The sequence below is a fragment of the Mustela lutreola genome, chromosome 15 (assembly GCF_030435805.1).
Source record: "Mustela lutreola isolate mMusLut2 chromosome 15, mMusLut2.pri, whole genome shotgun sequence".
Taxonomy (NCBI): domain Eukaryota; kingdom Metazoa; phylum Chordata; class Mammalia; order Carnivora; family Mustelidae; genus Mustela; species Mustela lutreola.
In genome coordinates, this window is record NC_081304.1 from 31,917,933 (window position 1) to 31,932,440 (window position 14,508).

General features: G+C 45.3%; 1 protein-coding gene across 5 annotated transcripts in view; it reads left to right on the forward strand.

Annotated features, from left to right (window-relative positions):
• The window catches only part of MSI2 (musashi RNA binding protein 2), a 387,607-nt gene extending 375,879 nt beyond the window's left edge, over nucleotides 1-11,728 (forward strand). For 2 of the 5 annotated variants that reach the window (XR_009347802.1, XM_059147470.1), the window contains 3 exons: nucleotides 1,991-2,145; nucleotides 3,986-4,058; nucleotides 6,505-11,728. Coding sequence is in view for 4 of the 5 variants with exons in the window: in XM_059147470.1 (XP_059003453.1) it covers nucleotides 1,991-2,145; nucleotides 3,986-4,027 (197 nt within the window). In the remaining variant the exon portion in view is untranslated. Of the gene's footprint in view, nucleotides 1-1,936; nucleotides 2,146-3,985; nucleotides 4,059-6,504 lie in introns of all 5 variants that reach the window. The other 3 variants (XM_059147468.1, XM_059147472.1, XM_059147469.1) reach the window with 3 other exon arrangements.
• Nucleotides 11,729-14,508: the final 2,780 nt, after the last annotated feature.

The following is a 14,508-nucleotide window of genomic DNA, read 5'->3' on the forward strand; positions in this document are numbered from 1 at the left end:
AAACTGTTTTTTCCATTGCCAGTTGACTCATTTCTCAGCTCCAGCTTCCAAGGGACCTCACCTTCGAGCCTCCTGCCTCCAGGGCACCTGGAGCTATCAGTTTCCCTTTTCTCTGCTCAGTCAAGGGCCAGATGCGGCTTGGTTTGATCTCCTTTCTGTCTCCGTCTCCTGCCAGCCTGGCTTGGGCGCGTGGTCAGTCTCTTCCCACCCCGGGCGCACACCGGTAAAAATCTATGCACATCTGGCTCTTCGAGGCCTGCCAGAGGTGGGGGGCTGCAAGCACAGGTCCCTGAGGCCAGACCGTGGCCAAGAGCAGGGCTGCAGATGTTGAAAGCAGCTGGTCACAGGTCAGAGAGGGAAATGCCATGGGAAGCAGAGGGAGAAGACTGTAGTGAGAAGCATCCCCTTGGAGCCAAAGTCATGGAAATACGTAGCGTCCAGATTGTCTGGTTCTTCTGCGTGGGTTAGCTGTAGTCCCGAAGTGGCTGGCCCCAGCCAGACTCACCTTCAGCTTTCAAAATCAATGAGAACCTACTTTGGCAATTAAAAAAAAAAAAAAAAACCCCATTTTGGAGAAAAAAAGTTTAAGCGACTAAGGGGAAATGAAAGATGAGACCAAATTAACCTGGTTGCGGCGGTGGCGCTCACTGAAGAAGGAATGATGGAGCGGCGGTGGCGCTCACTGAAGAAGGAATGATGGAATTTGTTGGGGGGGTGGGGGGTGGCGCTACGCCCAGGCAGTGTCTCCTCCCGCTGTCTCTCCTCACCACCACTCTCAGGATCTGTGGCTGTGAAGGCGCCTCTCTGGAGCACAGGTGCATTCCGAGCTCTTTATCTCAGCCTGGAGTTTACAGGAGGCTGACTAACAAAAGCAGGCATTTCGGTCAGATATGCTTTAGCTGTAAATTGGTTCAGTCCGTATGCTTTGCATTCATACTTCTTTGTCTTTTTTTTTTTTTTTAAACAAAAGGAAAAAAAAGTTTAAACCCCCCCCTTTCCTTCTACCGCAGGAGGTGAGTGCGTGGGTGTCCTGTAAGAACCATTGGCATTCACCCAGCTTCGGCCCCAGCCTCCAGATTTCGCCATCCCCCACCCTCCCCCCTCCCTCCATCCCCTGCTCTCCACCCCAGAAGGGGACCCCTCGCCACCATCATTACAGTCACGTTAAGATGCCCAGATTTTCCATGACATACCCCATCTTCTGACCACGTTCAGTAGTGACGACTTTCATACAGGGATCTAACTAGGGGTGGGGGGGGGGGACGTAGCCAGTGGGGAGGCGGGAAGTGGTTTGGGGGCGGGGGGGCTGGAGAATGGAGATCTTTTTTTGTTTTTTTGCTTTTTTTAAACAAATTTGTCATTTAATGGATCCAAAAACAAGAAAAAGCAAAACCAAAAAAAAAAAAAAAAAAATTTAAATTCCCTTCCCCAAAAGATTTTTTTTTTTTTTCCTCCTGGACACAAATTGCTTTGTTTCCTGTCACGTTTTAATATCAATATTAACACAATGTGTAGTCTAAAACTAGTTCCTTTGTAGTTTGCATGGGATGTGAATGCTGTCTCAACGTGCCCAGATCTAGACAAGACTGCATGAGCACCAATTCAGATGTGAAAACCAATCTTTCTCTCTCTCTCTTCCTCTCTCTCTTCCATATATATCTCTATTTCTCTTGTGATAATTTGGTGGGCAGTGAAGCACCTCCGGTTGGTTGCTGTAGTGTGTTGAATGATTGTTTTTTTATTCTATTTTCGGAGCTCCGAGCTTCTTAGTAGTAGCCTGGGCTGAGTATTCTTGAGTCCCTGCTGATGTTTTCGCATGGCCTTGGTTGAGTGTTAGAAGTTGGGCCTCAGCTGTTTTTCTCGAGTGTTTGGCTTGTAATGACCGGTGCATGCCTGGCTTCTGGCCTCATACCCAGCTCTATTCTCTGCACACCAGTCCTGAATAGCTACAGTGCTCAACCGAATTTTGGCGCGCCCGCTTCCCCGGCAGGCTCCAACCCCGCGCGGCCCGGAGGCTTCCCGGGGGCCAACAGCCCAGGACCTGTCGCCGATCTGTATGGCCCTGCCAGCCAGGACTCCGGAGTGGGGAATTACATAAGTGCAGCCAGCCCACAGCCGGGCTCAGGCTTCGGCCACGGCATAGCTGTAAGTACCTCCCGCCCCTCCCCTCCTTTCCCGCCTGTCTCCCATGGGAGAATGTGCCAGAAGAGCCCAGGGTTGGGGGCTGAGGAGAGGACAGTGGGTCCCGCCCCGCCCCCATTCACTTCCGCCAGCCACCCGGGGCTGAAGCTCCACAGTTTGGATGTTTCCTGAGCAACCTGTATGTGGCCATGTGATGATGGAGTGGAAGGAGCCTGAGCAGGTCAAGTTCAGATCCCCACTCCATCACCTTCAGCACGTGCAACCTTGAGCCCCTTATGTAATCTGTCAGAACTTCACTGCCCCGGCTGCAAAACGACAATTAAGTATGCCTCCCTCAAAAGATGGTGTGAGAATTAATGGAAATGGGGTATGTCACCTGCTAGCACATAACAGGCCCTCAGAATGGTCCCCCCTGCTGGACCCCTGCCTTCGGGAGACAGCCATGTGGGCTGGGACTTGAGGGGCTGGGGGACCCTCCCACCTCCACCTCAGGATAGCAGCCTTGGTCAGTCTAGTCCCCGGGCCTGAGGTCCAGAGGTAGCACTTGGCCCCGGGACCCGGTGTGGGGTTCACGCTTCATCCCGGGCGGTTTCCTCTGCTAATGTTTCTTAAAGTTTCCAGGTTCCAAGTAAGTTCCCATTTGTGTTCTTTAGCCGCAGCCCCGCGGAGGCCAGATGCATTTGATATTTGTAATGCTCTGTGGTTCTATAATCTGACTAATCCAGGCAATGGAAATTTGCTTAACAGATTTGCATGCTGTTTTCAGATTGTATTGTTCTTTCCCCTCCTGGTGTGTGTGAGCATGAATGTGCCTGAGCCCACTCGCTCCATGTTCCTTCCATTTGGGAAACCGAAATTCGGCCACCCTCCATTCTAGTCAACCTCAGCATTTTGTAGGTGGTTTGGTTTGGGGGCTAAGATTGGGAGTGTCTGCTGTTCCAGGTCCCAGCCTGGTCAGGTGAACCCTGCCTCAAGGGCTGAGCTGGAGAGAACAGAGCAAGTACAGTGTGGGGCACTGGCTCCCTGCCCACTCCCCACCCCAGCACTGGATGCCATGCACAAACATACACACACACACACACACACGCACGTGCGTGCGCATACACGCATGCAAGAATGCACATATACAGTCCAACATGCATGTGTGCACTCTTTCCCGTACTGTCTTACACACGCGTGTACACACACGTGCACGTGGCCATCACCCCTGGCCAGTGCAATCTGGGTCCTTGCTCTATTCCATTCCCAAACCAGTATCACTGAAGTCAGGAATCCGATGAGTCAGATCCCCGCAGGTGAACTCTAGCACCAAGTCCGCGGTAGCAGTATTCCGTTTCAAGCTGCCCTGTTTGGGAGACCTTCTGTCACCACCCAGAGCATGACTCACTTCCATTCACAGCGCCTAGAAACACAGACCTGACTTGTTCTTGAAAACCTGGGTCTCTTGACCTGTGGGTTTCTGAAATGACCACACGTGGCATCACATTTTGTCTGCGCTGGGCTTGCTCTCTCCCCAGCTGGAGCTGTCGGGACTGTGGGCAGAGACACTGGGATCCTTGCCCTCCAGGGTCCGGGGCAACAGCGCCCAGCATTTTGGGCCTAGGCCTCTCTTTGCCCTCAGCCACCACCCCACACCCCTGGTGCACCTGGCCCTCGATTACCCCCTGGGCAAGCAGAAGGGCTTGGGTTAGGGTGTGGGGGCCCCTTGGGGCGCAGTGTCTCAGAATTACATATTCATGCTGGCAACCACGGTCTAGTCCTAGAGATAATTTCCTTTCCCGGAATATGACAATCTGTTCCCGTGTATAGCGTGCTGATGACCTTAACAATTGTGCAATTTTAGGGACCTTTGATTGCAACGGCCTTTACAAATGGATACCATTGAGCAGGTGCTTCTGTTGCCAGCCCACTCTGAGGTACTACCTTCTCTGCCCTGTGTTCCCGCCCTGCCGGGCACGTCGCACCTGTGTGCGCCCCGGCGTGCAAGTATGCACAGGCCCTGGCCTCATCGCGCTAGCGCCTCTCCCTCCTCCTCCCCAACCCCTTGGCAGCGGGGTGGGGGCCAAAAATCCAGTCTTTTACTCTCTCATCCCTTTCTCCAGCTGTAATCATGACCCCTACCTGTTTTGTTTTGTTTTGTTTTTTCTTGATTTGATTCTTTTGATCCCTTATCTTCTCCCCACCCCTCATCTCTCTCTGTCTTGAAATTATGACCAAGAGTATAGGAAACTGGAAGGTGATCTCGTGCTAGGTCTGTCCCAGGGGGACAGAGGTAGAACTCCAGGCTTCGGCCAAACCTGGGGCCAGGGCCAACCCCTCCAGGGTCCCGCAAGATGGCTTTTCAGGTCCCTGGACCCTTTCGGTCCCCCAACACTCTCTGGCTTTGTTTCCTGGGGTTCATGCAGTCATACAGCCAGACACTATCTTTTAGTGAAAAGAAAACATTTTTGCCAGTAACTACTGAGTAATTATCCAGATTACCGCACGAAAAGCAAATTAAATTAACGACATCACCTGCGTAACATGGATTTGGATCCCTGCCAGTTTCCTAACCTTTTAAACTGAGCTCAAGTTAATTAAACATTTTTTTAAAATCACTTTGATGGGGATATGGAAGGGGCGGAGTGGAGGAGAAGGGGAGGCTGGGGCAGTCAGTGAAAGAGCCTCTTGCCACAGTCTCGTTGGAAAATAAGTATCTGTTGCTCTTGGGAAGAACCCCAAGAAGGTAGAGGGGTTCTCTCGTGAAAGCTGAGTGTGTTAGCGAGTTAGCCTGGGGGCTTGAAACATGGGTCTGTCTCTCTGGAAGGGAGAGGGTAACAGCTGAGGCTGGGCCTGGGTTCCCACTGGGGTGGAGCATGCTTCCCCCCGCCCCCCACCCCGGGAGCTGGGACAAATGAGAAGCAAGGCTGGAGACAGACTTGCCACTTTGGTTTGCAGTTAATGGGACAGCTCTCTCACAGAGCGGGGTCACTCTAAGCCCCAAGTCAGCCAGGACTCTCAAGGGTGGGCCCAGTGGAGAGGACCAGATTGAGTTGAGTTCCATAGATCTCTCTTGGATTTCTCTACTGTTGCTGCTAAGGAATCAGCTCAACTAATGCAACTGCCTCTCTTAACCAAATAAAGCCCGTGTGTGATTCTCCCCACCCCTCACCTCCACTTCCCTTCGAGCACTGACCCCAGCCGTTGCTGGCCAGAGCCAGAGGCCACTAACAGTTTGAAGGAGAGCTACTCACTACTAATTAAGCTGGGTTTGGGGGCCCAGGGGAAGTAAGGTTTCTCTGAGCAAAGGGGACTGAACTCCCCAAGAACTCTGGGGATTGGAGGTGGTTCCAGCCCTTTGTGGAGTCAGATGAGGAGGGGATGGAACAGGTACTGGGCGCAGCAGGTCCCTGCAAGGTCAGACCCCGAGGCTGCCCTGCACCACCGCCCTTGGGCGCTCTTCCTCCCCTGGAAATGAGGGTGGGGTAGGGCTTCCCACCACAGCCCGCCCTCTCTTCCACGGCCGCTGTGGGAGTGGGGGGGCGGGACGGACAAGGCACCCACCCCATCCTCCTCATCCAGCTTTGGACCCGGTTCCCACAGAAGGGATATCACAGTTGAGAGATTGATGGTAGCACCCCACCCCCAAAATGGGATCACATGTTTGAACTGAAACACGTAATTTGTCCATAACTGAGGTTTCCTTCTCTGACATTTAGTGCCCTCCACAAAGGAGGCGCCCAGGCTTGATTCAGGGAGACTCAGCAAGTCTGTGTGAGTCGCGGACCTCTCTTTGTTTACTATAACCAAAGCTGGGTTATGTGTTGCATATGTTTTCCTGACTTCAAGCCCTTGATACGAGATAAAATTTTTTTTAGATTTTTTAAATTTGCATTTTCAGTTATTGGCAGTCCTTGACGGTATTTGATAAAGCAGCTTTTTTAAACATTTGGCTTTGAAGACCAGAAGTTTAACCAGAATTTTAAAAAAAAATCCCTTGTCAGTTTGCAATTCACCAGTGGAGCCGAACACCCAATGTGGCCACATCTGCTGACCACATTTCCTGCCACTACCCACCCCCAAGAATTCAACAGTGCCGTAGCAAGTCAGCGGAATAGCAACTCAGCAAAAATGAGTGGCAGGGCTGTCCGCTCCCCACTGTCGGGCGTGGCGAAGATGCCCGATTTTCCAAGCAGTGATCCCAGGAAGCTGTTAGCCCCGCCGTTTCCAATCATGAGTTCAGTAGCCCGTTGTAGTCCTACCCTGAAAGCGCTAGTTAACAAGTTGGACTGAATAGTACATTTGCCTGACACATCTTTTCTCTCCTCCTGCTTCCCACTTTATGTTCTCCTCTGGGCGTCCGTGACCTTCCGCACCCTGCAGAGCATACCTGGATGTCCAGGCAAGACTGGGCGAAGTTTCTGAGTGGCCCTTTGTTTAGGTGATGTCATCAGACCTGGACCCCCACCAGCCTCACTCCCCATCCCAACCAGAGGTGGCTCACTTCGGATCGGATCGAGGGTTGACTACATCTCATCATCTCACGAATCTGCTGTAATATAAGACAACAGCTTTTAAATGTGTATATAACCCATGATTTTTGGTTTTGTTTTGTTTTTTTCTTGATGGTTTCCGGTCCTCTTCTCTCCCCCACTCCCGCCCCGCCCCTTCTCCTTTTAAATCTCTTTGAATCACATTTGGTAGTGATTTTGACTTAGTCTGGTAGTCATATAGCTTTAATATCTAGTTAAAAGCTAACCATAGTATAATTGTTATATTAAGGTATTATTTTTTTCTTAAAAAGATTTTTTTTTTTTTTTTTTTTTTGCTTGTTTTGATTCTGTTCTCACTTTTAAAGGATGCTGAGATGGTAATATTACTCTCAATATTTTGGTACCAATTCTGAGACTGTATGGCTTTTCCAGTGGAGCGCGTACACCCGCGGAAGCAAAGTTGTGGAGCGGGAGGTGGGCATCAACTTTCTCCTTTGCGTCGTCTAAGAAGTGAGATGTAGTAGGCTAATTAACAGACTCTATAGCAGTTCTTTTTTGTGACGTCTCTTTGTTAACCTAAGTATATCTATTTTCGGCAATAAGGTAAGGACGACCATGTTTTGAGTGTCCTCCTTTTCTATAAGTGCTTTTTTTCTGTTGAAAGAGGTGATATTATAAGGTTTTTTGAAATTGTGAATTCTAAAAAAAAAAAAAAAAAGAAGCGTTGTAAATACAATTCCATTAACTACATAGAAACTATTAAGAAAGAGAGAATCAAAAAAAATATTTTTGTGAGGGAGTCGGTCCCAGGCAGTTCAATGCTCTGTGGAAGGAGGAGGGGAAGGCATGATAACCCAGTCAGTTCCCAGGAGGAAGGACACCCCCGCTGCCAGGACGACCCCCGGGAAAAGTTAGAACACTGTTTAGCTCCTTCTGTCTGTGTGATAGACCTAAGAACTGTATTAGTGTCATACCAGCATATTAACCTCTCGTCTGTGCACAGCTTCAAATGTTACCGTCTAGTTAGATTTTTATTTAAAATATGAAAAACTGCTTTTCCCAAGATGTTTTTTAAAAACAAAGCTACAATTTTAATATTTAACATATTTAAAGTTTCAAAGCACACCTGTTTGGCTTGGGTGGGGAGGGGGTGGGGGGACATTCTTTTTCAGTCTTAATTTTTAAATATTTGATCATTTTCTATTGTCCAACCATTTCAGCACCTCCAAAGGTCCCTAGGACACTTGGCCTCTCTTTGCTCCCCTGCCCCCCACTGCCCCGCCCCAGCCCCGGGGAGCGGGGGGAGGGGGGCCCTCGGGCCAGGGGCGGATAAGCCTGCATTAATGAAACCTTTTCTCCATTCACTTCCTATTTACAAATTAGGAGAGCAACCTTTTTTGGTTTATATATTTTTTTTAATACCTCAGTGCTGCAAGTATCACCAGAGAGGCTATGGAAGAATTTTTTTTTTAATTTATTGTAGATGTAAACAGAATTTTAAAAATAAAAAAAGTATAAACATCGCTGCACTGTGACTGGTGGGAAAAACTGACAGTTTCCTGTTTGCACATGTTTAACATTTGGCTGTTATAATATATGGTCCTCGGTTGGGGAAAGATACTTATGATGAAGGATATTTTTTAATTTAACTTTTTTTTAATATTGGTAATAGGTCGGCAACAGCAACTCTAGAAGTACAACTCAATAGATGGCATTAAAACATATTGTAGTGTGGATATATATTTTTTTCTTTTTTAAAATGTGATATTGATGTTTTATTAATATTTTTTAAATTGTTACGTTTATAAATTTGGTACTTAAGGCACAGCCAGTATGAGACACTGAATGCGACATTTATTATAAAAAGCTGCTGCACTCCTATTTTTATAAATTTTACTAACAAAGTAGACTAATGTAGACTTTCACAGACGTGGTAGGGCAAAAGCATCTTCAAACAAAAGGCTCCAAAATGCTAACTCAGAAAGAAAGAAGAAAAGCCTTTTTCAATTCTAATTAAACAGCAACAACATTTAAAAAAAAAAAATCTGTTTTTCCGATTAAATGTTAGGTTGTTTGGTGAGGGGTTTATTGTTTTGTTTTTTGTTTTTTTCTTTCTTTTTTTATTTCCAAACAACCAAGTTGAGTAAAATGCTGGGCGCTTTTAAAATATCAAAACTTGTTCGAGTGATAAAATAACAAAATAGAGAAGTTTTATTAAAAAAAGAGAAAAAAGACCATAAATTCCCAGAAATTCAGTGTCTAGACTAGGGAATTTATTTACTCTTTTGTCCATGTTGGTGATGTACTGTAGGACCCTTCCTTTCTCTGCACCCCCATCACCTCATAGAAGACTCTTTGTTGATCACTGTCTGTTAATAATGTATAAAATGGCTATCTTGTAAGCGTGCTGTCCTCGTACTAGTGTAGTGACTTTTTTTCTTCTCTTTCTTCTAGTACATATTGATAGGTATAACGTAACTAAGGTTTAAAAAAATTAGACATAGTTATTCAGATTTAGGACCAGTAAGGATAGAACTTTCTCTTATTTATGGAAAAAAAAAATGCTAATAATTTTGGGGCAGGTTTTTCCTTTCGATTATTTTTTTTTCAATTTCAACTTTTTATTTTATTTTTGCTGATCTGATGTGGTTTCAACTAACCCAAGGTCTCATGATGTTCAAATGCCGGCAGAATCTGCGGCGTTTTGTAGATTCCCACCCCCCCCCAACTGTGAAGGGGTGTGCCATACTACCTTAAATGCTAATGCTAGATATGCAAAACTGGATTTTTTTAATTTATTTTTTAAAAGAGGGAGGCATGGTATATTAAAATGATTTTACTAAGAGAAAAAATATTTTTTTAAGAATGCTCAGAAGAAATTGATAATCTGTGTGAATATGTTTTAGATGTTTATAATACCTTTTGAAGAGACCCAGTAGCCCATAGCACAAATCTCGTGGAAATCTGATATGTTTTAATGTGGCTACCTAGGTTAAGGTTCACGTTAGTCCCCCCACTCATCTAGAAGTCCATTTTGAAAGATTTTTGTAAATTATTTTAGCACTGATGTTCAGCCTTGTCTTTGTTTCAGTTAAGCTCAATGGCGACCATGGGAACCACCTTTTCGCCTTCCCCGGGGGGAGAAACCCTCTTGGCTGATGGCTTTTCCCCCCCGGAATCACGAAATAGCCACCGGGTGACTTTCTGGCTTCCAGATCCATCTGCCTGGGACCCCCGAACTCCTCTCCTCCCAAGCAGAGGGGAGTGAGTGGCATTAGCTCCCGGACCCATTCCTGGTTCTACCTGGACATGGAGCTGACGGGGACGGCCAAGCCTTTGGTCCCCTCCCCAGGAGCTTTCTCAGCCCTGGTTTGTGGCCTTCCTCACACCCATTGGGAAAACCAAACAGCCTCGTGTTCTATCCCAGTCGCTCATTGGCTTAATTCAAACGAAGTCCCGACAGGCCTTTTTACGTTTCTCTCCTTCATAACCGTCATCCTAATTTGAATCTGTAGCTTGGACTTTAAGGTAGCATGGCTCTATTGCTGTCCATTTCCTGTTTCACTGCACAGCAATTCACAGCCAGTGAATGTTACACATCTTGCTAGACTAGTCTAAAAATCATTGGGTAATTGTTGGTTCTAATGACCTGAAAGGTGTTCAGTTTTTGTTTTCAGGTGTTTTTGGGTTTTTTTTTTCTTTTGGTTTTGTTTTGGTTTTGTTTTAGGGGTTTTTTGTTTTGTTTTGTTTTTGTTTTTGTTTTGACAAGGGGGGGTTCTTTTTCATTTGGGAGATTTTGGAAAAAAAAAAAAATGTTTTTTCGTTCCAAATAGAAAAACAAAACCTATTTTGATCTTTAGTGCAAACGAGGGCTAGGGACTTAGCCACCACCACACCACACTGCTTCATCCTGCCGTTCGCTCACTGCAGCATAATCAAGAATAAAGCAATATAGTTTACTACATTTTTTATTGAAGGTCAGCCATGCTTTCTGTATTATATTGCATATGAAATTGTTTACAAAAGAAACACTAACTCATACTTCTCTTTATCAGTTGAGAGTGGCGCGCAGAGACAGAGGGAGACTGTGCCAGGGGGGTAGGGGTGCGGGGCAGAAAGAATTTTCTTTCTTCAGTGTGCTTCAACAAGCCAGGCTACCTTCCAAGGAAGATAAAAGTGGGGGGCAGGGGAAGGCAGAGGGATGGAGGCTGGCAAGCACACTGAAGAGAGACACTGGTGGGCTCCTCTGCCCTCCCCTAAGCAGAAAAGCAGCAGAATCAGCTCAGCCCGGTCCTGGGCACAGACACTACACAAGGAGACGCTGTACGTTAAGCAATACTTTAATACTGTAATATGTTTGTTTTCTTTCTTTCTTTCTTTTAACCAAAAAGTAAGTAAACTCAAAAAATATATATATAAATAAAACCCACCCCTCTGGGGAAGCAACCTTAACTCAAATACTTGGCTATCAAATAATCAGAATGTATTGTCTCAGACAGGACTTCATTTCTGGGAGGCAGGGGCGCGAGGGGGGAGGGGGAGGGGGTCTGAGAGCCAAAAGTTCCAGAGCCTCCCTAGAAGGCTCTCAGCTACTGTATTCTGTACATACTGCACCATCCTGTGTGGAATCTGTGAGTGTCCTCTCAAGTGGCGTGGGCTAGCCAATCTGCCGTTCATGGTGTATTGTAAACGCGGAATTCCATATGTAATAGGATGCAAGTCTAAGCGTTTCATGTGGACATAAATGTATCTAAATAAAACTTTCCCTAGCACTGTGGCTGACCTCACCCTTACTTTTATACTTTAGTATGAAACTGATGACAACTTTGGTAGTGAGTATTTTTTTTATATATATACATATATATGTATCTATCTATCTATATATCGCAAGCATCTTTCAGGTCTTTGTGTGTGGCTTTCTTAAAGCCCTGTTGTAAAAAATTACTATGTGGATGGCAGTCTCTCACATCACAGATGTGGAAAGTATAATTTTATATTTGTATTTTCAAATAAATAAGTTTGTGAAAGGTTTCCATCCTCTACTGTGGTCCAGAAATCAATGTGTTTGTCTGACAAAAAAAAAAAATAAATAAAATACAATAAACTGTTTTGAACAGAGTTGTCTGGTGTTCTTTCACTTGCAGGGGAGGGCTGGGGGGGGGGGGTCCCTGTTGCTTGGTTTTTTGGGGGAAAGTGTTCCCAGTCATACCTGTGTCCCCTTACCTCTCAGTGCCGGTGCTGGCCACAGCATGTCCAGTGGAGAAGAAGCCCTTCCGCTGTGGAACATGTTTATGAAGAGACAAGAGAGTGTCGAAGAAGCTAAGTGGCTCTCCAGGTTGCTGGCCTCTGCTATCAACAGCCTGCAGGAGAAAGCATAGAACCAATTCCATAGCACAGAACCAATTCCATAACCCTTGAGTAGGAGTCTGAAAGATTATGAGGAAGCCCAGCCTTGATCCTCAAGTTCAAAGCCTTGCTTAATGAAGAGAATTTTGTAGGATCACAAAATGAAAGGTGTAGAAAGAAACAGACCATCTATGATACTTCTGCCATCTATCAAATCACTGAGAGAAAAGAAAAGCACTGAGACACAGTTCATTAGGGGCAAGCGCCAAGGCTTGGTGGTAGCAGTCAAGACATGGTCTGAACCACAGGGTTCCACGGGTTTTAAGCTCTGGAGATAGGGATGAAGCTTCCTGTAACTGCTTCCTCAGAGTGTTAGGTGGAGCCCTCAGGACATGGTCACCTTGGGCCCCCTCCTCCAATGTCCTGTCTCCCACTTATTTCAGCTTTACCTTAGGGAGGTTTCTGCTACACAAAGGTCCAAGAAGAGAAGATGAGAAGCTGTCCCTTTCAATGGCAAGGCTGGAGACAGGAGAATTTGTTTCTAGGCCCATATCCTAAGTCCACAGGCAAAGCATCAGCACTCCAGTGTCTTGTTAATCTTGTTTGAGGATCAAAGAGCATAACCTCTGCAGTCCCCTAGAAATGGAAGACCAATGAGAGCTCAAATAAGAAATCCTTTTAGGAATTCTGAGAGGAGCGGACCAGAGACATGAAAAAGTTAATCTTCATCCTCATCCTGACTGCTCAGCTCCATCCCAGAAGCCCAAGGAGAGAGCTGGGAATGGGGGCATCAGCAGTATGCCAGGTGAGGCACACACATGAACTGGTTAGCCCCGTGTGTGTTGTGTGACTGGCTACATGTTCATGGAGGATAGAAAATTTGCAATCTGGAGAAAGCCAAAACTTTAGGGAGAAACATTAAAAATTAAGTGGAAAAAATTAAGTAGAAAACAAACCAAAAACTAGGAAAAGGAAAAGAACATCAGGGTTAATCATAAGCATAATAACTGAAGTAGGACCAAAGAAACGCTAGCAAGGTAATCCATCATTATCTAAATACAAACAGATTGCATTTTCTACCACTGTAGAACAGGTGTGTTTAGGGGAAAAAAAATTATCTGATATTAAAGAAATTGTTAAATGATAAAGATGGCTGAAAATAAAGGGGTGGCAAAGAGAAAATAAGCAAACACAAAAAAAGGCAGGACTTGAAATAATTGGTCAAACAGGGTGGAATTTAATATTAAAGCACTCAATGGAATATTCTGTAATGACAAAAAACAGGAAGGTCTAGAGGTGATAAACCCTGTGCCTCAATTACCAGGAAAACTGAACACTTAAATCAGAAACTATTAGAATTGCAAAGAGAACTTGATAAAAATTAAAATACAATTATAGAGACTTTAATGCACCTCTCTTGGAACTAGACATGTATAAAAGACAAAAATAAAGACATGGAGAAATTGTATAATGCAATTAGTAAGTGATCACCAGACTATAGAATCTTTAAATAGAGAATGTACATTTTTTTTTTTGGCCATTTATCCATGGAATATATGCAAAAATCCAGTCTGGCAAAATATTAATTATGTATTAACTGATAAATATTAATTGTGTAATTATTAATGCTTAAATATTAGCTGAAATTATTAATTTAAACAAATAGCAACTTTGTGGTCCACATCCCATGATCACAATCCTATATAATTAGAGATAATTAAAATGTGGTTATTACCATTATAACTACACAAAAATTGGGAGACCCAATTCTGTACATTCTTGGATCAAAGATGAAAGTTAAAATACAAATAAATGGTCTAGAAAGCAACAAAAAGCACACATTCTATCTGAACATGTAACACAGAGCAAAATCTGTACTCAGAGAAAAACTTAGTTTAAATGTCTTCGATAAAAAAAATTCTTTTTCATTGAAGAAATTTATTATTAATCTTAAGGTAGTAAACAGCACCAAATAAACTAGAAAGGAGAAATTGGTAGAAGCTAAAAGCTATAAAATAGAAAACAATAAGGGCGTCTGGGTGGCTCAGTTGGTTAAGCTTCTGCCTTCAACTTGGGTCATGATCCAAGGGTCCTGGGATCGAGCCCCACATTGGGCTTCCTGCTCACTAGGAAGCCTGCTTCTCCCTCTCCCACTGCCTCTGCTTGTGTTCCCTCTGTCACTATCTCTCTGTCAAATAAGTAAAATCTTAAAAAAAAAAAAAAAGGATGTAAGGGGTGCCTGGGTGGCTCAGTGGGTTAAGCCTCTGCCTTCGGCTCAGATCATGGTCTCAGGGTCCTGGGATCGAGCCCCGCATGGGGCTCTCTGCTCAGCGGGGAGCCTGCTTGCCCCCCTCTGTCTGCCTGCCTCTCTGCCTACTTGTTTTATTTATTTATCAGATAGAGAGACGGAGAGCACACAAGCAGGCAGAGGTGGAGAGAAAAGCAAGCTCCCTGCCGAGCAAGGAGCCAGATGCAGGACTCGATCCCAGGCCCCTGGAATTAATACCTGAGCAGAAAGCAGTGGCTTAACTGACTGAGCCACCCAGGC